The sequence below is a fragment of the Leucopleurus acutus genome (assembly GCF_964270905.1).
Source record: "Leucopleurus acutus genome assembly, chromosome: 10".
Lineage (NCBI taxonomy): Eukaryota > Metazoa > Chordata > Mammalia > Artiodactyla > Delphinidae > Leucopleurus > Leucopleurus acutus.
In genome coordinates this window covers 55653059-55677553 of record NC_139153.1, presented here as the reverse complement: position 1 = coordinate 55677553, position 24495 = coordinate 55653059, and the positions used below count along the sequence as shown (strand labels likewise).

The following is a 24495-nucleotide window of genomic DNA, read 5'->3' as shown; positions in this document are numbered from 1 at the left end:
CACGTTCTCCGAGAAGTAAAAGGTTAGTTTCTAAAGCAGGTCTTGGATTCCTTCGGCTTTAGTGCGTTCACAGGTTTTGAAAGCATCCGGGACACACTTTTTCCATTTTCACCAGCAAGCTTAGCCCGTCTGCCTTGATTTTTTCCTTTCTCTCCCTTCCTCCCTTCGTCCTCCTGTCCCTCCCGGGGTCTGCTGTGTTTTGTTTCGCAGTGTGGCTTACCTTGAAACTTGGCAAGCAAAGCAAAGAAGGCAGCTCTTGTGCGGGGTTGATGGAGGGAAGGATAAGGAATCATCCGCCGCCCACATTTGAGTTCCCCGGGATCAGCGGCAGCGGCAGCAGCTTTGCTGCAAAAACCGCTTTGCTATTCGAGATAGCCAGTAGAGGGAATCGGAACTTTGCTTGCAGCAGGGGTTGAAGCAGCCTTTTTTTTTTCTTGGAGGAAAGACTGCAGCCTTCTGGACTGCGTACGCTGCTCCCTGGAGGGGCTCTCCGGGTCCCACCCACTGGCTGGAAGGAGGGGACGTGAATGAAAGGACAGGACAAGCACCGAACACCATGTCACTCTGGGAGGGACACAGCAGCAACTGAGCTGTGAGAGGTTTTTTTTTTTTTTTTAGTTTTTCTTTTCCCCTTTCTTTTTCTTTCTCCCCCCCCCCCTTTTCTTTTTTCTTTTTCTTTCTTTTTTTTTTTTTTCGTTTTCTTTAAGGTGGGGAAAGAGACACACAGGAGACAGGAAGCTGATCTGCAAGATTTCCGAGTTGTGCTAAAAGGACTTTGATTTTTTTTTTTTTCCTTTACAAACGTTGGCAATTGACATCACTACGGACAGCCGGGTAGAGAACAAACTGCCTCATCCCAAGTGGACCCCAGGCGAGAGCTGGGGAGGCTGTGTGGGGGTTTTCCTACAGATCCCCCACCTCCCTCTTTTTTTGGTGTGTTTCTTTTTAAAATTCTTGCTGTGTTGGAACTAGTGAGTGGTGGAAGACTCTCCGAAGCCTCATCAGTCATCGGGACTGTCAGGAATAGTGGTTCCAGAGGAAGCTCGGCCTGGGGCACATACCCTGTCATCCAGTTCCCTGCCTCGGAGATAGAGATTCCAGCTACATGGGCAAACGCCTGGATCAGCCACAAATGTACCCCCAGTACACTTACTACTATCCTCATTATCTCCAAACCAAGGTATGGCTCGCTCCACAGTCTGGCAGCAGTGGGGTGTCCTTCTGAACTTGGGATGGGAAACAGACAGGCATGGGAATTATTATTTACCGCCTCCCTCCCCTTACCCCATCACCTCTTCCTGCTTCTTTGAAATTAGTAACATAGCAATGGAGTTAATGAAGCAGAGAAGGATATAAGAAGAAAGCAAACCTGGAACTGGTGCTTTCTCTTTAAGAAGAGATAATAGTTTTACTTGAGTTCCTTTGTTGTTATTTGGCTGCCTAGGTGTTCCTGATATCCGTCAAGTCCTTGGCCGATGGGCAGGGTTGTTAAAAAGGAGATCATAACAGTGATGATCAGGCACAAGAATACAATTTCAGGGGCTTTTCTGGTGAGCTGTTCTTTGTTTGTGGCTCTAAAAGGTTTTTTCCCACTGGATAGGACACGCCGGGGTGGGGGCGACTCAAACTTTTAACCGCTGAGTGTAGCATGAAAGACGGGTGTGGGAAGGTACACGGTAACTAATTCAAGTCTCTTAGAGTTTGCTTGGGTACATTTTTGTGTTTTTTATGGCCTTATTTTATACTGAGGATGATCAGGATGCTAGAGAGTGAATTTAGGAGCTTTACAATAGATGTTCTTTACTTTTAGAAGCTAGATGTTGGCTGCCATCAGGAGGCCTGGGTCTTGAAAAACGATGAAATATACTGATGATAATTGGACATGAATTGGTTAAATACTTTAGGCTTTATGTGTGTGCTCAAATGATCATGAGGGGGCCAGTGGCAAGACCACGTCACTGAACAGTGGGTCATGCCAATCATGAACTTTATCCTGCAGTTCAGACATGGAAGACTCTCAGGTGTGAAATCACTGCTCCAGTTTGTCAATTACATCGGACTTAATTTCAGGGGAACATGTTGGTTGTTCCCCCTTGAATGCGTGGATTGTATTCCTTTATGGATGATATTATTTTATATTGCATTAGCCAGACTCTACCGTGTTCTTGGTAAATACGCCGGGAGTGAACAAGGCATGCCTGAGTGATCTGTGCTGTCACCAGGACTGGGTGCTGTGATTTGGGTTTGGTAATTCATGCCGTAGTTAGCTCTCATTTATTCTCTCTCACCAAACAATGCTGATTTGTAAACCAGATCAGGCAGCAGACTTTCAGTATTATATTAAAGATTGTTCTTTTTTTCCTTTCCTTTCTCAGTCGCTTTACAATTTGCCCTGCCCCTCCAAGGTCGACTCACACTGCTTTTTGCCTTTGTGAGCATTTAGTTTGGGCTGCTGCTGAAATAAATAGACCAGCCCGCCTGCTCCAGTGGCTAGAGTTTTAACTCTTTGGGGGATTGGGAAGAGAACGGCTGCCTGCCTTCCTCAAAGAAATGGCAAAGCAAGGACAAGTTAAAAGGGGAAATTTATAGTCATTTCTCATCCCCCAAAGAAACAGAAACAACAAACAAAGGTTGCATGAAAAATATCGCACATTCCATCCCCTTTAGTCATTTGGCTAAATTTTTCCAAATGTTTCAAAATTCATGCTTTCTTTTTGGTTCTCGTTTTCTCCGATGAAGTCTATTCAGAAAAGAAACTTTAGATCAAAATGAATGGAATAATTGCTTTTTGGTTTGAGATTTCTTTTAACCTATTGCTAGCAGGAAATAATGTCGGGCACGTTATATTAAAGACACAGGACCAGCTACACTGGTGGGAAGTTTGTGTGTGTGTGTGTGTGTGTGTGTGTGTGTGTGTGTTGTTTGGGGTAAAGAGGAAACATGGGGTGTTGAGGGAAAAGAGAGCTAGAAAAATAGAGAGGGAATTTAAAAATAAATCTGTTTTGGGGTCCTATGTAGTTTAGTGTTGTGTAGACAGGCAGCATCTGGATCTTGTTACTTTCAAGCTAGTCAAAGCCATCAACTTCTGGAACATTTTTAAAGAAGTTAGATCCATTAGGCGACCTCAGCTGATATTTGGGTAATCAGATCAGGGTGGTAGGGAGTATAAGATCAGCTACTTTGGCTATCATGGTAGTTCATATTGATTATTACGTTGTAAAATTTCGACAGTGCTGTGAAGTTGTCAAATATCATTACAGTGGCTCTGAAATGACAGACATTAATGACATTCCTGGAAGCTGAAGATATGAAAATGTGCCCTGTTTGGGAACTTAGGCACTCAGGGAATGGGAGGAAGGGTCAATGTGCAATATTTTAAAATATGGGAACTTTCTGACAGCATTCACACTGTATAATAAAGTCTCATCACACCCCAGCATAACATGAAAACAAACCGGGTTGTTTTGGTAGTACTTTCTGCTCCTTTTACACTTATATCTCAAAATATAACGTATAGTAATTTTGAAGGATATGCATGCTGCTTAGATTTATTTGCTAAGCCTAGGTGGAATTCCATAAAATCCACTGTCCTTCCAGCCTTGGCTTGTAGTTTTAATCCAATTTTAAAATCATTGCTTTTTAAAATGATGCTGATATGTAAAGAACATTTATGGTTGATAAAAATGGAATTCTGTGGTTGACAACAAAAATCATATTCTGGTGATACCGTGCCTTAAACTGTTCTCTAAATTCAGGTGTTTTTAACTCACCCACAAAAGCTATTTGCTGACATTAGTTTGGGTTGGAAAATCTTCATGGGATGTTTATTATTGTATTCATTCAGAAAATGCCAAAATACTGAGCTTTCTCTTTCTAAAGAGATATGTGTGTTAAATGTGTGTTAAATGCAGCTAAATATGTGTGTTAAATGCAGCTGCTATTTTCTTATGATAAAACAAAATGAAAACAGATTTTGAAATAAATGCAACTGTCTTCCATTTCCTCAAATGCAATTTAAGTTTTAGAAAAACTTGTGACACTTCCTTGCTTTCTCTGCTCCCCTTATTACCCATCACATTAGAACCAATCTCTTCACTTTGTTGCTTCAAAAGAAAAAAAAAATAGAAATAAGGTATTTATGCTTTTGTTTCTTTGGAAAAATTTCCAGATGCTTAAAATGTTATATTAGAAAAATGTATGGGTAAGTCAAATAAAAGGAAAACCCATGGCTGACTTGTAGCTGTTGTACCTTGTAGTAATGTGGGTATAACATGCTTACTCTCCCAGACCTCACATTCAGAGTTGTCACTTGTCAATTTTCCTTTTGACCGATTTTGTTTTCCTAGCCAAAGAAGCAATTTCTAAAAAGAACATTACTTTTATTTAGAAGTAATGAAGAAATTTTGGTGACATGTCATATTTCAATAAGAGACATAACTGGATTTTTAAAAAAGAGTTTCATCAAAACGAATTTGCTGTTGGAAAAGCCACCCATAATAATCAGCAAGTTTTAGAGAAAGGAGATCAAAAAATAGTTTCTTAGCTTAATGATAATATATGTAATGATGTTTGCTTAAGTTGTAACATAATATTTCTCAAGAATTTTGTTACAGCCCATTCCAAATAACCAACCTGTTGCTATTGCATTATGAGACCCAGGGTGAATTTCAGTCTGAATTCGAGGTACTTTGGGGGTGTTTTTTTTGAAAAACAAATGAGTTGAACTGGGAAAGCTAAAGAGTAAAACGTGGTCACAGCCTGGTGAGTTGATATTTTGCAGTTGAGAAATAGATATTTCTCTCATATGTGATATTTAGAAAACTTTAGTCATCTTCATGAAACTTAAAACTCACCCAAGCGCACACAGCAAGTTTGTCTTTTCTTCCTTTCCACGCCCTTGCCAGATCACTCTATTTCTCCCAGTTCAGTGCAGTTTCTAATCACTCTGCTTTTTCATCAGTCTGCTGCCTGCCCTTCTTTGGCCATCTGCTTCCTCAGAAGACCTTGAAGAAAGGGGTTCAGACCATGGAACCCTGTCCAGGTCTCTCTGGCTGGTGGTACTCAAATTCTGTTCAGAGCCTGGTGTGAAGTTGGGGTCAGGTGGAGGAGTAATTCATCACCAGCACACTGATTTCAGGCTGAATTTCCAGCCATCTGCAGCTGGACAGCCGCCCGGCTCTAAATGTCTAGCTGGACCCCAGTTGTGCCATGAAAAGAGCAGACACTTGGAAACACAAGGCCAGGGCGGCCTGCAAAGGAAGAGGGAGCCTCCCCGGGGGCCAAGGATATTCTTAAAGATGTGAATGTACAGGTCCTACAAAAGCAAAACAAAACAACCCTTCACACATTCCTCACACATGAAAATGTAGAAAATCTTGCAGAGGGAGGGAATGAGTTTAGAATTTCCTTAGTACTTCCTGCCTCAGATTTGCATTGATAGTCAGAGTTGGTAACTTGCCAGTTACCAACCAGTTTTGTATGTTTCAGCCTTGAAAACTCCCAGGTACTGTTTTCCTTTGAAGGACGGAAACATATAAAACCAGTTTTCTAAAAATCTTACAGCAAGAGAATTTTTAGGAATAACTCCACATATTTCTTTCACTGCAGGGGGGTTATATGATAGCATGAAATGATGATCGATCTTATCTCCTGTTAGAATGTGTACTATTTTAATTGGTTTTAAATGAGAGAAACATAGAAACAAGAGGCTACCTTGCCTTTTCAATTTGGTTTTTTTTCTTTACTCCTCCAAATCTTTGTTTGCATTGGGATTTTCTTTCTCTAATGTCGTCATTGTTTTCACAACACTAAGTTTGGTGCCTACTAAAAGGAGTAGAAATGTAAAAAGTTCATGCTTTTTTTTTTTTTCCCCAGAATTATTCCAAACTTAAGGGAAACACTGTGTATATTTCTTTGAACAGTATCTTTCCAACACATTTTCCTTTCACTTTCTCTCAATTTGGAAAAAGAAAAACAGAATTATAACTCAAACCTATTTCCATGAAGTACTAAAATGTATTTGAGGGCTGGAGGTAGGGGCCACGTGAAGGAAGAGGCCAAAGAGAAGGAAGGATGCACATCATTCCAGGTCTTTCTGGCTCCAGGAATTATGGAAAACTTCGTTTTTGCACTAATATGATTTACACAATCCTTTTTGACATTATCAGTCTTTTTGGCAGAGAGAAGACTCAGTCACAATGATGCCCATGCCAAATTCTAAGAAAACCAGGGTTTTCCTTTAAAAGAAAATCTTTGGAGTGTTGGACTTCTTATTCAGAGTAAATGGTTGATGTTTATCCAAAATTGACTTCAAGTACTACATTAAAATTGTGTTTTGTAACAGCCTCATAAGCCACAGCTGTATGTGATTAAATAGTGTAATATCAAAAGCATGTGAGAAGAGACATTTTTATGCTATAGCTGTTCACAGCAAGAGTACAGATGGGGCTGAGGGGAGCCCAAGAGCAGAAATGTGTGTGGTGATACGTGTGTTGTTGAGGATATGTTATGATACGTTGTGTTGAGGGTACGTGTTGCTATTTTTGGCAGTAGTGGGAAAAATGCTGAACTATTTTGGATGTGATTAAAAATATGCTATTTGAAAATGGAAACCAACATAAAATACCAATTTTTATTTTAAATATGAAATGCCATTTCATTTCAAAACACATAGTTACTGAATGGATCTGAAAGAAATACAGATGGAAAGATGAAAGTTATTCCCATGAAGCACACATTCAAAAAGTAAAAGTGAAGTTTTTCCTTTCTGTTTTGAAATTATAAATGGTTTTCTTCTCTGTTTCTTTGCTACTTTAATCTATGGAACTATTGTAAGAAAACCTTCAGGCCATTTATCCCTAAACAAAAGAGTGATACATGGTAAGGATCAGTGAGTGACTTAGAGCAAAATAGGTGGCAGTGTGATTCTTTTTTAAGATGTTTGAGAATATGATATTCAGTTTGGTATGAATATGAATATTTTGTTGCTAGTGTTAAAAATTACATAGTCACACAAGGAGACAACTTTTGTTTCTTTTTCTTTAGCAGGGATGTTATAGTAAAGAGGCTTTAACTACAGTGTTTTTGAAAGACTGTTCGTGAAAACTATAATCTCTTATCTTCTAGAGATTATCATTCTATAGGATTACTAATACTAATAAAAGATTTTTTACTAAGTGATCATTTTCAGGGCCTTGAAAAAGCCTATAGAATTGGCTATTTATTTTCAGATTTCAAACATTCGAAAGCAATTTTCAAAAGGCAAGGAGAGGTGTGGACCGAGGTAAGTTGGATTCTGTTTGTTTTGGTTTTGAATTTTTCTTTTTCAAGTTGATATTGGCAGAGAATTTGTTCACATAACTTTATTTTTCCATGTAGATTTATTGGTCAGGAACTATATACCATGTAGAATCAGATATCTGAATGAAGTTTTGCTGCTCAGAACATCAACCTCTTATATACATCCAATTTCCAGTGGATGGAGAGTAAATTATAAGACATTCATTCTGCTTTTCTTTGGGAGAATTCTCTAATTTGTGTGTCAGTGAGTTAGTTTCTAGGACAGGTTCCCTAAGATCCCTTCCAGGCTTAGCATTTGTGACTCTTGCTTTGAGGTGGATGAGGCTGCTTTGATATATTAGGGATATTTGGGAGATGACCTTGGATTTGTGCCACTGATGAGTTTTTGTTCGGGTCCTCAGCGCTTTCTACAGAGCAGATCAAGCACTGCTTTGACGACTCTGGAGGCTTGACACATGAAACTGTCTGCATCCTTCACCACATCTAAATCCAGGGCACCCAGAGAAACACCCCCATTACCCAGGATTGGGTGGAGAGCAGCTCCCACGGGTGAGGCCAAGTGACAGGCACTCTTTAATCATCATTGCTGACTTTGTCGTGGTTCAAGTTTTCTTCCTTGAGTGGGTAAAATTAGGCCTTATGCGAAGACTTGCTCTCTCCAGGTGGCATAAGAGCTGAATAGTGATGCATGTGTTTGGCTAAACCAGTTGATCTCATTAAGATCCTAACAGCCCGAGCTTCCCTGGTGGCTCAGTGATTGAGAGTCCGCCTGCCGATGCAGGGGACACGGTTCGTGCCCCCGTCCGGGAAGATCCCACATGCTGCGGAGCGGCTGGGCCCGTGAGCCGTGGCCGCTGAGCCTGCGCGTCCGGAGACTGTGCTCCACAACGGAAGAGGCCACAACAGTGAGAGGCCCATGTACCGCAAAAAAAAGATAAATTAAATACAATAAATTAAAAAAAAAAAGATCCCGACAGCCCTAGTTTCATGAATAAATCTAAGAGCTCGTGTACATGTGGAAATAACAATTGATAGATGAAATGCTATTTTGACTGGAGTTTGCAAAACCTTCAAGTCCCTGAATTTCTGAATAGTAACCTTTAAAGAGCAGGGAAAAAATACTCTAGTAACCAGAGTGCATGGTATTGTAGGAGAAAAATAATATCTTCTCCAGGACACATAAACAAAAACATTCTCTTTTCCTCTCTTTCTCACTAGGTACTCTTCTTGGTCCTCCTCAAAGCCCCTGTTACCTGAATTAATGAAAGTTAATGGAACCCTGAATTTTGTTTTTATGAATGACTAACAAATACCAAAAATAAACTAGACTACATACACAGTCAAGGCAACCCGGATAATATCCTTTCCTGTTGTGTGGAAAGTAAGGCATAATAGAAGTAAAATAAATCTCATGATATTCTAAATATTGGTAGTAAGTGTTTTGGGGAACTGATTTTTAACTTTTTCTAGAATTAGTTTTCTTATCATTATACCGTAGGGTTAAGAAATTGGCATGTATTGCCAGATACAGGTGACCTTCTGTTTATCTCATTCTTAACTGGTGGTTTTCAAGCTGAATATGGATCATGTATAGAATTTAATGAGAATTTTGGAAAAGTCTTCCTATTTTTATCCAGGGACTGCTATTTATCATAGTCATATTTCTGATTGATGACAATTTAGTGAAAAGGAAAATGGGAAACAAAATGCTATCTGGTTTTCTGGAACTGTTTAAGATTTCTTAAAAGGTTTTCTTATGTATACAAGTCATATTTGAGGCTATTACTGATGACTGTAAACTCTTAGGTTGCCACTTTTAAAACTTATTCACACAGATTGGATGGTGGCATCCTGGATATAACTTAGAACTAAGGTAACTTAAAATTCAAGCGAATATACATTTTTTCTCTCTTTCTTTATTTTTGCATTTTTAAGCAAATATACTTTTAAAGTCCCAAATAGTTTTTTAAAATCTTTCTTTCTTTCTTTCTTTCTTTAGCTATGCTGGATCTTAGTTGTGGCATGCAGCATATTTTAGTTGCAGCACGCAGGATCTTCAGTTGTGGCATGCGGGATCTAGTTCCCTGACTAGGGATTGAACCCGGGCCCCCTGCATTGGGAGCACAGAGTCTTAGCCACTGGACCACCAGGGAAGTCCCCCAAATAGTTTTGAGTAGATGAAGTATTTGAAGAAGTGTGTACAAAGCTTGGAAGAAAATTTCAGACTGTTTTCAGGGATATCATACAAGAAAACCATATGACTTACCCATGATGTTGAATTTCTTCTTGAGAGATGAGAGAAGCAGATTATTTTTAGCTTGATGCTAGTCCCTTGAAGGGTTGTGATAGCTCCTGTGTTAGCCTTGGTCTTGGCTTTCGGCCCCTCAGTCTCTTGTCCATTGCCAGGCATACCAGTCGAGACTGTGCCTTCAGAAGTAAGGATGTTGTGTGGTAATCTAGGTAGGCAGGGAAATCGGAAAAGAATAAATTTCTGATGTTCTTTTCTCAATTTATTCCAAAAAGTTAACCATTGACTTTACACTTTATTATTCATCTGTTAGGACAACTGGACTTATGTTAGCAACAGGGAATTTTCTCTTCCTGGCTTGTTCTTGTGTTTAACTTTGTTGAAGTTAAACACAAAAAAGTTGAGGAAAAAGTACAAGGGAATAGGTCAGTGAACAGGGAAGAATTCTGATCTTGTAAACTTTTTTATTGAAGTATAGTTGATTTACAAGGTTGTGTTAATTTCACCTGTACAGCAAAGTGATTCAGTTATACATATATATATTCTTTTTCACATTCTTTTCCATTATGGTTTGTTACAGGACACTGAATATAGTTCCCTGTGTTATACAATAGGACCTTGTTGTTTATCCATGAACAGGGAAGAATTTTCCTCCAAATTTAGCGATGTCCTTTAACAATGGGAGAAGTAAAGGGTCATCCTAAAACTTCCATATTTTCTGAACACTTTAGGGGCCTCCCACTTCTCAACAAATATATTAAACATATTAAAGTGTACTCATATTCCACATCAAATTATATTTTTTGTAATAAAATATGGGAAGAGTTTTTATTATTTTGCCACGAAAACTCTCTGAGTACGAGTAAATTCATTTATGTGTGCTTGTGAATTTATGCGCACGTACCATCTTGTATATGTAGGTGTTCTTGCAAAATGAAAAAAATCTAATCTACAGATCTTCTTGAGGTACAAAGAAATATTATTTCGGTCTCTACTAAATAGAACAATGAATAAAGTTGGCAATGTATTATGCTTTGTAGAAACAAACGTTTGCTAAATTTGGTTTCACAGGTTTCTTTTTTGTTTGGAGGCAATACATTTTTCTCATCTTGTCAGTGCTTTTGTGGGTCCCTAAAGTGGTCGGAGAGCCTGGAAAACTGGCCATATCTCTACCTACTTGACATTTTGGCATTCAAGATATCTCTGTATTTTAGTAATCCCAAATTTCCAGGGTGGGACATGTGTTAGAACAGCACAGTGTATTGGAAAATGTCATTAACATTCTTTGGCTAAAATATGTCACAAGCAGATACATTGGATTGACCTTTGGTGGTGAGAGCAATTGAGAGTTCCAGATCTGGGTGCCAGGTTCACAGAATTTTTTCATTGTGCAATTGGTAGAATTGTTTACCAATTGGCAAGAAAAAGAGCTTGACTGTAACAGGTGTTTCCCTGGGCTCTCAGCTTAGGGTCCAAGCAGGAGGCAAGTTCCTGGCACAGTAGTTATTTTATGGCATAATCTTTCTAAATTCTTCTGTTTCTAAATAGGGTCATGGGTTTTTTTACACGTATTAAAACGGCCACCTCCTCCTGTTCCCCAAGTCCATGATTATTCACCTTGGATGACTTCTCTTGGTTTCCAGAGGTCCCTGTCAACCCTGCAACATCTGTGTGCCTCTGAAAGCAGACATGTCTGCACATATGCACACCCCAGTCAGACCCACCATGACTTTCACAAGTGGGTGAGCACCCTGAAGATACTGCTTCTCTAGCCTTAAGCCAAGCACAATGCTTCCTTCATTTTTATTCTGATTTTTATTATTTTCAGTAATATAAGAAAACAAGGATGCCAGGTCCAGAGCATGGCCTTCTCCCCCCACCTCAGTCAAGAAGGACTTTTCTCTGTCTCTTTAGACCCCTGCATATGCTCACACCCGAAAACTCCCTCCCCTCCCACAATCTTGAAGGGAGAATTCTCATAATCACCCAATGTTTTGATTCTCCTCCTAATTACTCAGTTTTCCTTCCCAGCCCTCTAGCCAGATCTCACCAAGTTTCATCAGCAGATTCAATGAATAAGCTTTGATTTCTCTTTCACAAACATAAAACACACACACACACACACACACACACACACACACACACATTTCTGGAAACTTTAAGAATTGTTTCGATGGTTCTGATTTTCTCTGAGGCTAAATGACCACTGAGAAATATGGAGGGGCAAAGTGGTCTTAAGGAGACATATACTCATTCTTTTCAGGTCTAATAAGTTTTTTGCTGCTAGCTGATGGCAAAAGGGGACGAGTCTCACCAAAATACAGATGACTAATAACTTTTACTTTCTTTCAAAAATGTAGTAGCTTCCCATGATCTGAGATATATTGATAATGTATTATGCAAACTATATATATATTCTTTTTCCTCCATTATTCTTGATAGAATTTTTTAGAAATCTTATTGATAGATTGACTCTAATTTTTCCCCAATTTCATTGTTTATTGTTTATATTGTGGAAATTCTAATGATCCTCAAAGCTTGTAATGATGAGGCTGTCAATAGCATGGTAGAAAAAAATGGCAGTTCCATGATTTTAATTTTACAAGTGATTTAGGAGAAGCACCAAGAAAGATAAAACAAAGAAAAGAAGAAAGAGAAAATAAGAGGCTAATGTTATCCAGTTCTAATTTATTTTTGAAAATGTCTGGAATTTGACTATTTTTCTTCCAAAGGCAAAGGATAAGAGCTGTTTGCAAAGGAAGTGATAGTTTAGGAATCAAAGAACCATCTTCGGGAAAAACTTTGATGTGAATATAGAACTTGATTTGGAGGAGTCATATAGTTGAGACTTTTGGTGTCTTGTGAAAAAGTAAAAAATTCAATGCTTCTGAGGACAGCTTAGTGCTTTGTTCTAGGACAGCTTAGTGCTTTGTTCTGCTTCCACATATCAATGCACTTGATAACTTCCAGCACCTGCTTTTCTTGTTCTGGTTTACCCATCACTCGTTCCTACCGACGACCTGGATAAAAGCCTTATTGTTTTTGACTGGAAACAAGGGTGTTTTTTAGAAGAATATTGAAATAAAATTTTTACACGTATTTGAAATTTCTATGTATAAAATATTCATATAAAATTTTTATCTGCTCAAAAATATAATCATGAGCAAAGCTCTGTTGTTCTATGTAGAAAGGATCTGGCTTTGAGTGGAGTAATCCAATAGAATAAGTTATAAAACCAGCAAAGCAGTATTGGCATAAGAATTGTACAATGCTAACCAGATGGCAGTGATGTTTAAGGGCCACTGATGTGCCCAGGGATCCACAGAACTGTTGAATTGAAGATATGAATGCAGTCGTGCTTAAGTACCCTGGCTCTCAGCACATTCATATGTTAGAGGGTGGGTCCTGGTGAAAGAGTGTCTAGATTTCAACATGGTCATTGCAGTTTAGGTCAATAGAGGTCCAAGAAAAGTTAGCTATTATTGTTATTATTATTCATGATCTGTCTTTTCTGCCAAGTTCATTTTACTCACTTCTCCGTCCTTATTCCATTTAGGATGTCTGTCTGCAGTGACCTCACATTTACACTGCATCCTCTCCATCTCCCTGCCTTTCCCAGATTGTCCTTCCTGGGAAACTAACTCTTTTCTTTCTGTTTCACAGCTTCCACTCCCCTTGCCCTTTCTGTCTCACCCCTTTTCTCCTATCCTCAACTTGTCTGCTATGGATTTGCCTTCTTTGCCTCCCTGCCTTTAGCTCCTAAACTTCTTCCTACTTTTTGTTCTCTTTGCTCTCAGTTTCCTCTTATCTTTTTAGTTATTACTTTTTATTTTTTCCCATTTCTTTCCAAGGTAGAGTGGATTGGATTTTGACTTTCTTTTCTTGCTTGGTTGTAAATCTATTTTTGGCTTTCAAATATACCTTTACTTATCAGGATCAGATTTGTTTCAGAGTTAGTCTGTGAACCCCCTGAAGACTAGGACCACAGGGTCTTCATCTTTGAATGACCCGCAGGATCCAGTAGAGTGCCTGGTGCAGGCTGAGTGCATAACAGAAGGTTTTTAGTGTGTATTAATCCGTGTTGTTCAGTATGTCTCATGCAGTCCTCTGTTGCTGAAGGTAGTGATTTTTAAAACCAGAGTTGCTGAATGTTCCCTTCACCTCTGTGATGCTTTATGTCAAAAGGCATTTTGTATAGCATAAATAAGTCTTACTAAAGTAAATTCTTTTACATATACCAACTGATATATCATTCCCTACCCTACCTTTCTCCCCTGAAGCATGTGGGCCACTAGGACCCCAGGACTGTTGGCTAGAGTTAGGTTATATACACAGCTAATGGGACACACTGTGATAGCATGTGAGCTAAGTCAGAAACTGCAATAGGAAGAGAAGAGAGAGAAGGGAAGAAAAAGAGAAGAGAAGAGAAGGGAAGAGAAAGGAGAAGAGAAGAGAAGAGAAGAGGAGAGAAGAGAAAAACTGACACAGTGTTGCTTCCCAAGATGCTGGCAAGAACATCAGAACGCATGCCAACTTGGAAGGACAGAAGTGTATTTCAAAGACAGCCAGTATTTGGAAATTGGGGATGAGAACAAGCAAGGAGGTCAGGACTAAATGGCAGTGGTGGTGGTTTGAGGGGACTGGAGAGGCCATTCCTGAGCAGTTGCCAAGACTGTCAGCTTGTATATGCAGCTTCCTTCCTTGGGCTGGTGGAGAGTTGGACATATCAGGAGGTGAACTCAAAAGACGCAGCTAGGAGATGGGTTGAGTGCTAGGCCCATCTTTTTGTCTATTTTTCTTATTTGAGACAGAGGATCTTGAGTATAATAGTCATATATTATCTCCCTATGCCATGTAAATATCCACAGCAATATGGATTTTTTAACTCAAAATTTTGAAAAGACAACTTCAAAGATCAAATAAGACTGACAAAATACCTATTTTGGGAAAAGAAAGCTCTAGTTTCCCTATACAATTAACTAAGCAGGTATAAAGATATGTCTGAAGTAACGATAGATGATATAAGATGGGATTCTGATGTCAACTTCAAAGGCTTCCTCACTAAGGAATGTATGGAAACAATAGCCCAGTTGTGACTGCAAACTGTGTTTTTGGTTTGGATGCCTCTTGATTTTTCCAAGTTGTGTTGAATCTCTTATGTTTGTTTTGAAGTTTTGTATTTTTTTTTCTCTACCATGTTCTTTTTTTGCATCAAGGCTCTTATTACCATTTGTAGAAAATATAGTCTCTATATATGTAATTCCTCAACATTTAGTAAATTTTTCTATTGCAAAGTAATCCAGACTAATCGTATCTAGTGAAACAACTCAAGATATATATTGAAAATATTAATAATCTTCTTCTGCACACCACACTGGTCAATGAAGAACTCTCAGAAATAACATGTTAATAAAAAAATCATATGTGCCCTTCTATAACATTCTTTATGCTCATACAAACATACAATCAGATCTATGGTATCTGAGATCAAACTGAGCAGGTTATTTTACTCCTTTTTTCAATGGAAAACATACTTTGTGAATTCTCCCCAGTTCACTAGACATGTCCTTTTTGTTAACTGTCAGGGTAATTGTTTCTAGTGTGTTTGCATCACATTTTATGCAAGTATTGCCCATCGATGGGCACGGATTTTTTTTGCCACCGTTTTGCCATTATGAATAATTTTACAATAAATGTACAAGGTACTCATTTCAGTACTGAAAATTGAATCATTTATCTTCTAGGCAGGTTTGCTTCCTTTTAAACACTGAAAAATGCCTTGATGAGTTCCTTATTACACAAGGATTGACATCAGTGCTTGGATTCTTTTTTTTTTTTTTTCATTAAGCAATACCTGCCGTCATTTCCTCATTTCTTGGCATTGCTCTACCCTTGATCTTTTTTTTTTTTTAACATCTTTATTGGAGTATAATTGCTTTACAATGGTGTGTTAGTTTCTGCTTTATATCAAAGTGAATCAGCTATACATATACATATATCCCCATATCCCCTCCTTCCTGCGTCTCCCTCCCACCCTCCCTATCCCCCCCCCTCTAGGTGATCACAAAGCACCAAGCTGATCTCCCTGTGCCATGCAGCTGCTTCCCACTAGCTATCTATTTTACATTTGGTAGTGTATATATGTCCATGCCACTCTCTCATTTTGTCCCAGCTTACCCTTCCCACTCCCCATGTCCTCAAGTCCATTCTCTACATCTGCATCTTTATTCCTGTCCTGCCCCTAGGTTCTTCAGAACCTTTTTTTTTTTTAGGCTCCATATATATGTGTTAAGTGCTTGGATTCTTAACCTGAAGATTCTGTGTGCTGTGGGACTGACCTGCCCCTTTGTGTTGGAGTGATAAGGGTTATTGAAGTCTGTTCCTTTTGGTGAGAAGATGAACTTCTGGATTGAGGTTTGAGCTGAAAGGGAGCCTCTCACATTTGGCAGAAGAAGAAATGTCTTTTTTGTGTGTGTGTGACACCCTCATGGGGATCCCAGCAGTGCTTGGGGTCAGCAGGGCCAAACATTTCTTTGCTTCTTGTCCATCCCATGGGGCCACACTTGTGATCCAGGTTGATCTGCTTTGTCTGCCACTCATATTTCAAGTTGAAAGAGCAATAGCAGGGGAGGACAGCTTCAAGCAGCCCAAATCTTCCTAAGTGGTTGGAATCTAGCTGAGGCATTTTTGTACTAGAGCAAATATTCGTGTCCCGAGAGTTTGGACATCAGGATTTTCCTTTTTATGTTATTATCTTGGGAATACTGCAAAATTATATTTCATGATAGCCCTCATCTGGTGGACTTGTTTGGTGCTCCTTGACCATAGGAGGAATATCCTGGTATAATAACTGAGCTGGAAAAAGTGACTCTGGAAAATCTAATGAACCTCAGTGAAATCTGATTTTGTTTCTTTTTTCCCCCTGTACTTGTCCTGTTTCTCACTTCCAACATAATTTTTTTTTCTTTTTTTTTTTGGTGGGGTGGGGTACGCGGGCCTCTCACTGTTGTGGCCTCTCCCGTTGCGGAGCACAGGCTCCGGATGTGCAGGCTCAGCGGCCATGGCTCACGGGCCCAGCCGCTCCGCGGCATGTGGGATCTTCCCGGACCGGGGCACGAACCCGTGTCCCCTGCATCGGCAGGCAGACTCTCAACCACTGTGCCACCAGGGAAGCCCCAACATGAATTTTAATTAAAGTTAAAACATGGCAATGAAAAGAAGAAAACAAAAGATGCAGAAGATGCTATGCTGGGTTGATATAGAAATATCTACCAACTGAAATCCATCTAGAAGACAGCAGATCATAAAGCCTCAACTGTTTGCTCTTCCTATAAAAAAGGTAAATCAAGGACATGTATTTCTAATGACACTTAATTCTATTCAATGTATTTATATTTCATAGCCTTTTAAAGTTTGATGATCAAGTTCCACATGCTTCTTTGGAAACTCAGGGAGTATCCTAAACATAGACCTGCAAGGATGACTTTTTTTCTCTTATTTTGTGTATGAGATGGGAAGGAGAGCTTAGTTCAACACAGGAAAGCCAATTTAGCATTTTCTCTTTTTACAACTAGAATACCAACCATTTTTTAACCCATGCTTAAAAAGCAACAGTATACCATACTTCATATATATTTAATGCAAGTTGAAACATTTTAACCAAGTCTGGAAAAGGAATTTAATAATCAGAAATGAAAACAGCGCTTTGGTTAGGTGAAAGGATTCTGAGAGAGAGATGTCTGGGAGGCCAAATTTTTTGATTCTAGAACTTGCTTTAATACCATATCCCCAAGGTTTCCTGACCTTTTTATATTTCAGTTTCCTGCCACTTCTTCCCATCATAAGAATATTTAGTTATTTGGTAAGAATGTCTTGACGATCAATATTAGACTAGTAGTAATGTGTTTCAGGGTTCTGTAAAGAATGCCAATATATTAACATATTATGAAAATGATAAAATATAAATAAGAACAATTAACTCCAAGAGAGTGTTATAAGTGATAACGGTAAGAAGAGGGGGACTGAGAGGCCTAAAATTGACTTGATACATGAATATAATGGACCACAAATCCTTACGAGAGCTCAGATCAATGCCCTTCACTGAAACATTTCTTTGCACTTCCATTATGTTTCTCCAGCCTCCATTTCTGCCATCAGTTGGATTGAAATCATGTAGAGAGATTTGCTTTCAGTATTTCTCATACTTCTTCCATGATTTTTTTTATTGTGGTTTTGTTTTGGAAAGCAATGCAGGTCTGTTTCAGTGCTTCATAGAAAACTCACCCTGCAGTCTGAGATGAAGCTATTGAGAAATTGTCTGGTTTTCACATTGCTATATTTCACAATACTTGCACTTTCCTCATTTAAGTTCCCAGGATGCTTTTTGTCCCCAAAAGTAACTAAATTAGAGGAAGGAGGGGTGTCATTTTCTTGTAGGCAGCTTATAGAGTGTCAGCCCTTGCTTCCCTAGAGCTATAGCTCGTGTTTAAAAATGCTTTGAGTGAGGCCAGCACTGGCTCTGGGTGTAGTATTGGGTTTTAACTAGATAATTTTCCAGACTTGTTCATTGGGGAATGAAGGAATTGAGGTTTTTTAGTTTCTCCAGCTTACACTGGGCTTTCAAATATTCTCAAACTTGCTCACATGTAACATCGCTGAACTTAATTGTAATTATTTGTTAATCTTCTTCCAACTGTAATGGCTTCCCTCACCTACATCTTCATGCTCAAAACCCAAGGGCCATCTCAAAGGTCTTCCAGCTGGGTGACCCTCAGTCCTTGCCCAGCAACTGGTAGGTGCTTGATAAATGTCAACTGATGACGTAGAAGTTGTTACATATCCTGAACTCTAGTAACACTTAATTGATAACACTTATGCTTTCTGGGCACATAACCATTTTTTCTTCCCTTTGTTTTTTTCCGAAAAATTCAGCCCCCAGAGGAAAGAATCCTCGTCCTGCTCTTCCTTGTCTCGCTCTCAGACCCTACAACAATGACCTGCATGTAGGCTGTGCTCTCACTCTCTAAACATCCTTTAATTGATTGTAGAATCTTCTGGAAAGTTGAATGAAACCACTCCATATTTATCTGTGCTTCTGCTATAGTTTTCTTTATTCCTTTTTAATTTCAAAATAATATCGCACTTTCAATTCCGAAGATACATAAAACTAGGAAGGAGATATAAAGGTGAAATCTCCTCAAGGTGTTTGGCTTTTTTTTTTTTTTTCTGTAAAGTATTTGCTTTATTCTTGCTCATTCTCATGCTTACTCTCAGGTCAATATTGACTTAGCAAAAAAAAGGTGTCTGTGTACACCTGCTGTCTCCCACACCTTCGTGTATGTTTGGCTTGAAGATGCTTTGGAAAAGGAGGAAATAAGATTTTTCAGTGTTTGTGCACTGTTTAATTATAATATCTTATAGTCCAGTGCTGTGCCAATTTATTTCGTATCCTATAGTTATTAAGAAGTGATTTGGAACGTGGAATTTCTGAATGTGAAATCCAAGGTGTCAATCAATGCACGTTCATAGAGCTCTTCCTTAGGCTGGCCCTGTATAAGGGGTTTTGAGACAGGCTGGGACCTGGGACCCTTTACAGCAGTGCTTGCACATGGACAAAGGTCTTCTTAAGCAACAGGATACAAAGAAACTGTACGTGATGAAAAATAATTGCATGCATGTGCTGTTGGGGCAAATTATAAACAAGGTACAAAACAGCCACAAACCAACTGCCATTTGTGAGTTGCTGGGAGCCAAAGCAGGGTTCTGTACATGATCCCTGCACCACCGGGGCGGCGGGCAGACCATCTAAGCCACACCTGCTGCCCCACCCACCAATCTGCCCCGTTGTTACCCCACTTAAGGACCCAAGCAGGGGATTGGGCGTGGGCACCTGACTCTTGCTTCTGCTGTCTTGAGCCTTGGCCCAAGTCCCCATAAAGCTTTGCCTGCAATTCTCTGGTGGCCTCTCATCAGTTTCTATTGATTAGAGAATCTAAGGACTGGGGCTGGTAACAGTTTGTTCAGACAGAAGGCGGTTATACTATGATTTTTGCTCTTCAGACGACCATTTATTTAAGGAAACAGAGGTGACACATGGAACAAAAGGGAGTGATTAGATGCTAAATTGTGTGACATTGACTTAAAGAGAAGGGAAAAGGGCTGTTTGGGCAAGAAGAGCCATGAAGGGAGAAGAGAGTTTGGGGTGAGTCTGGAAGAGAACAAAGGAATTGGACATTTGGCATATTGGTGAAGTCAGGGAAGGATGGGTGGGCACTCCTGCTAGAATTAGAGCAGGAACATAACATAGGCATGAGGTACAACTGGGGGGATACCAGACAGTGAGGAATCAGACTTTGCTGGAACAGAGAATGGGTGGCAGAGGGAATTGGTTGGGTTCCCAGAACACAGCAATGACTGTAAGTCCTTCGAGGTCAGAAAAGAAAAACGTGAACTATTGTTTAATCTTTGTGGAGGGAGTAGGTTTATACGATTCATTCCAAAGGCATAAACTATAAGTGAAAAGAATGATAGACTTAAAATTCTTTATTTTTAATGCAATTCCCACATTATGACTACAGACATACTTATGCATCTTCATCTAGCACAACCCTACCATAATTTAAAGTAAAAAGCAAGTAAACAGTCTTATAAAGAAGGTTTGCAGTATAATATTACTAAGGTTGAATACTCTGGGTATAAAACAGACTCCTACTATTCAGTAGGACAAAAATGAAAACACTCCAATAATAAAAGGGAGAAAAATTCACAAATGAAAAAAATAGAAATAGCTAACAAGCACTCAAACGTATGTCACTAATAATCGAAGAAATGGTGACCAAAATAACAGTGAGATATTATTTTCACCGGATAGATTTTTTAGAAGTTAAACATTTCTTTAGCAGCCAGAGTACATTGAATTATAGGGAGGCAGTGGCTTCCAACACACTGTTCATACTCAGGGGAATATTGACACATAGGTACCTTTTGGATCTCAGTTTGAAAGAATGTATCAAAAGCTTTCAGAATGTACATGCCTTGTTATACAGCAAGTTCAATTCTAGAAATACCTGCTAAGGGATAAAAGTATGGGTGTATAAAGGTGCTTATTGCGGCACTGTATTTAATAGAGAAGATTGTAAGCAATCTAAATGTCCATATATATGGTGTAGATTAAATAAATGCTGTTATATCTTTACAAAAAAACACTTATGCAGCCATGAAATCTATGCATATGGATATATTGACCAGGGAAAATGACATATTGTTAGGTTTTAAAAATAAGGTATAAGACAGTGATATAATATGATTCCAAACCTGTTTTTAAAATCCTGTATGTCTGTGTGTGCATGTTTATGCTTGTCCTGTGTTCACCTGTTCCTAAAAAAACATAGGAATGATTTTGTCTGGGTTTTTGGATGACATATTTTTTTAAGGCTTTTGAGTATGAGTTGATGATCACTCAAACAATTAACACTGGAAATTAAGTTGTTTCCAAAAAATAATGATGACAAGTTAAGAGGGAGCCACACAGTTAGTAGAGGGAAGCGCTTACAAATTGTTTCTCTGGGAGGGAAGAAACATTCATAAAAGGAGTATTTTGGATTGATTACTAGTATGTTGCAAGATGTAATGGCGTAGAAGGGTAACATTTAGGATATCAAGCTAAACCTGGGTGAGCATAGACAGGAAAGCACGAAATATCAGGGACTGGAAAAAGAGCAGTGTGGTAGGTGACACGGAAGCTGGAGAAAGGGGCTGAGAATGATCTGAAAATAGACTATGATCCAGTTTGAAATGTAACTTCAGGGTGACAGTGGGACTCCCAGATTAAGATGTGCTGTAGGCAAGGAGGAAGAGCTGAGCATGAAGTGAATCCAATGGCAAACACAGATTTAGGTGTCACCTACACGGAGGTGGCATTTGATGTGGTAAGTGTGAGTGAGCTAACCGGAAGTGAGGACAAAGCTGAGATTGTAGAGGGGATACTAAACAGAGTTCATGCTCCTTCCTCCCTACCTGTGCCCCACATGTACTTCTGGTTTAAGGTCATCTTCAGTATGGCAAAGCTCTTGCAAAGGTTAAGAAAAGAATTCGTTACTAGCAAGAGTATTTAAGTGATAAACCTCAGAGAGTTTAGAAAACGGGGCTAGCAGAAACTCAACCTATCTTAAAGTCTGAAATCGTCTTTTCCAGGTTTTAATTTTATCTTTACATGCAGTTGTCCTTGGCCATTCACTTCCTGTTTTGTTGCAGTGATTCTTTTGTGTGGACCTATTTTTGAAAAGTTTTATTTAGAGAGCATGAGATAGTTGGCGATGTTTTATTTGTTTGCGGGCTTGCTTAAATGATTAGTTTTAATTTATTTGTTTATTTTATTTGTTTGACTGACCAACTGATTATTTTGTGGGATTTCTTTCTCAAGTTGTACTTTAGGGTACTGGTTCTCAAACTTTAGCATACATAAATAATCCTCTGGTGGATCTTCCTTCCTCCCTCTCTCCCTCCCTTCCTTCCTTCCTTCTCAATAGGTTTGGGGTAGGGCCTAAGAAATATTTCTCATGATCTCCTAAGTGAAGCTGATGCTGCTAGCCTGCAGACCACACATTGAATAACACTGTTCTAAGAAACATGATTTTGAAGCCCACTTTCACTTTCACTTACCATCCTTTCACAAAGAACCAACCAACTACATCACCAAATAGTCTGTTGAAATGTATTGACAGTGGCACTTCCTGATTATTATAATGTACTCTATAGCCACTTATCCATATTTAAACTTGCCTGTAATTTAAGTAATTAAAATTATTTTTGTGGTTTACCTCTCCTGACCCTGGTACCTTCATACATTCATGATACGATTGGAAAGAGACTTCAAGGGAAACACAGTGAGTTATCCCCAGGATCTTGGCAAAAAGAAAGACTAGTTTGCCTTCTGATAGTTAAAATTAACTGACTTTGCCAGTACATATGGAAAAGCAATATTTATGCAAGAATGTATGAAAATCTAGTTTAATCAGTGATTTATTAAAGCTATCTAGAGAAAAAAATATGTTACAGAAAGGACTGACAGTTGAACACATGTGTGGTGCCCTGTCCAAGGGGAAGGAACTTTGAATCCTGAAATCCAAGCATTCTTGCCAATACAGAAGGGGTCTCTGCTATGTGACTCAACCTGGTCTGGGGAAAAACATCACTTTTGCCTGTTTATTTCTCTGTGTTTTTGTTTAAATGTATTTATTTTTATTATTTATTTTATTTTTGGCTGCATTGGGTCTTTGTTGCTGCACACGGGCTTCCTCTAGTTGCGGCAAGTGGAGGCTACTCTTTGTTGTGGTGCGCAGGCTTCTCATTGTTGTGGCTTCTCTTGTTGTGGAGCATGGGCTTAGTTGCTCCGTGGCATGATTTCTCTGGTTTTAAACTGCATTTTATTAGCAAGCTTCCGATGTTATTCTGCAAAATGTGAATATGCTGATCATAATGTGTGTGTTATCTATGATAAATTGGCCTTCTGGTTTATACATTGGTCTCATGTGAGTTGAGTTAGGTTGCATCTGTCCCCAGGATTCTGATCATCTCAGTGTGTGCTGAAAAAGTCCAGTTCCTAAATCTGCAAGGCTGGGGAACAACCATGATCCACCATAAATTCACCAAGACAGCAAAATGCTGGGTCCTATGAACAGCCAGGCCTAAATGGACACTCCTCTGCTTTTCTGAGCACTTTACCTGCAGTGCATTTGTTCATTCACTAGGAAACAGAACTAGAGAATTTTATAAAACTGAAAGGAACTTTGAAGTCATTAGGGCTAGCCCTTTCATTGTAAAGTTGAGACTATAACCTTCCACTGGAGTCCGATTATCTCTTGAACCTGCCAGTTGACAGGATCCAAAAGCTAGGTTCACTGTCAAAATATTCCACTGCCTGTGGGGTGTTTCTCCTTTGTGGTGTCTTAGTCTGAAGTGTGGTGCTTGGCATCGGGTTCCGGTGCTAAAGTCAGAGTGAGAATCGATCAAACCTTAACCTCGAGGCCCCTTCCTTAATTTAATTTAAGAAGCACATATTTGCATTAGAAAACCTGTCTGTTTTGCTTACCTTTGAAAGTGAACTTCACTTTCACTGAATTTCTCTTTTTAACCTTTGTAGCACAGGATGACACTTCTTTATAAAAACCTCAAAGAATAAATCCTGGTGATGTGAATATATTCTTAAAAACGTGCCAGAGGGAAAATATACATCAGAGTTCCAAATAAGGCTGAATGGATCGTGGGCCTATTGTACTAGATCCATACATTTGAAACTATACTTTCAAATATGCAATAGTTGATAGAGGGGAATAGAGTGACTTTTTTTTCTTTTCATAGAGAACTCCATATATGTTTGCTTTTATGTTCTGTCATAATGGGGAAAAGTGATCATAAACACTTGATTCTAATCATTTACTATCATTTTTGGGTTTCAGTTTTTTTCCTCTCTGTAATTGGAATCAAGGATTAGGAATAATGTTTGCAACTTGCCCAGTATGTGGTTCTTTGTATGTATTTGAGTAATGGTAGTTATTCTTAAGGAATATTTTAATTCAAACTGGTATTTAGAATGGGTGGTAAGACTCCAAACAAAGGCACTGCGAGAATGTCTGGACTCACCACCCCTTAGTGCTTTCTCTGCCTTCCTCAGCTTCTTAGAGTTGGATCCACTGAGATCATAACCCTGCAGACAAAGCCTAACCCAATCTTGGCTCATGTAAGAGGGCTATCATAGCTCTCACCTCACCACTTGGAGGATCCTGGGAATAAATTGCCCACCCAAGTATGGGATGTGGTAACCTGACCACAGTACTGCCAATGCCTGGCACTTTTGCATAAGACCACCTCTGGGTAGTATGCAGAGCCATGCTTCTCCCTCACCCCCACCTCACTAACTGTTCAGTTATTCTGCAGGACCTTCCTCTCCT

At 39.1% G+C, this 24495-nt stretch overlaps 1 protein-coding gene across 1 annotated transcript in view; it reads left to right on the top strand.

Moving 5' to 3' along the window:
- Positions 1 to 266: 266 nt before the first annotated feature.
- The window catches only part of RBMS3 (RNA binding motif single stranded interacting protein 3), a gene marked incomplete at its 3' end in the record, with an annotated part of 695122 nt that continues 670893 nt past the window's right edge, over positions 267 to 24495 (top strand). Inside the window, exon 1 of the mRNA XM_082848397.1 lies at positions 267 to 1180. Coding sequence (XP_082704523.1) covers positions 1106 to 1180 — 75 coding nt within the window. The 5' untranslated portion in view covers positions 267 to 1105. The remainder of the gene's footprint in view (positions 1181 to 24495) is intronic.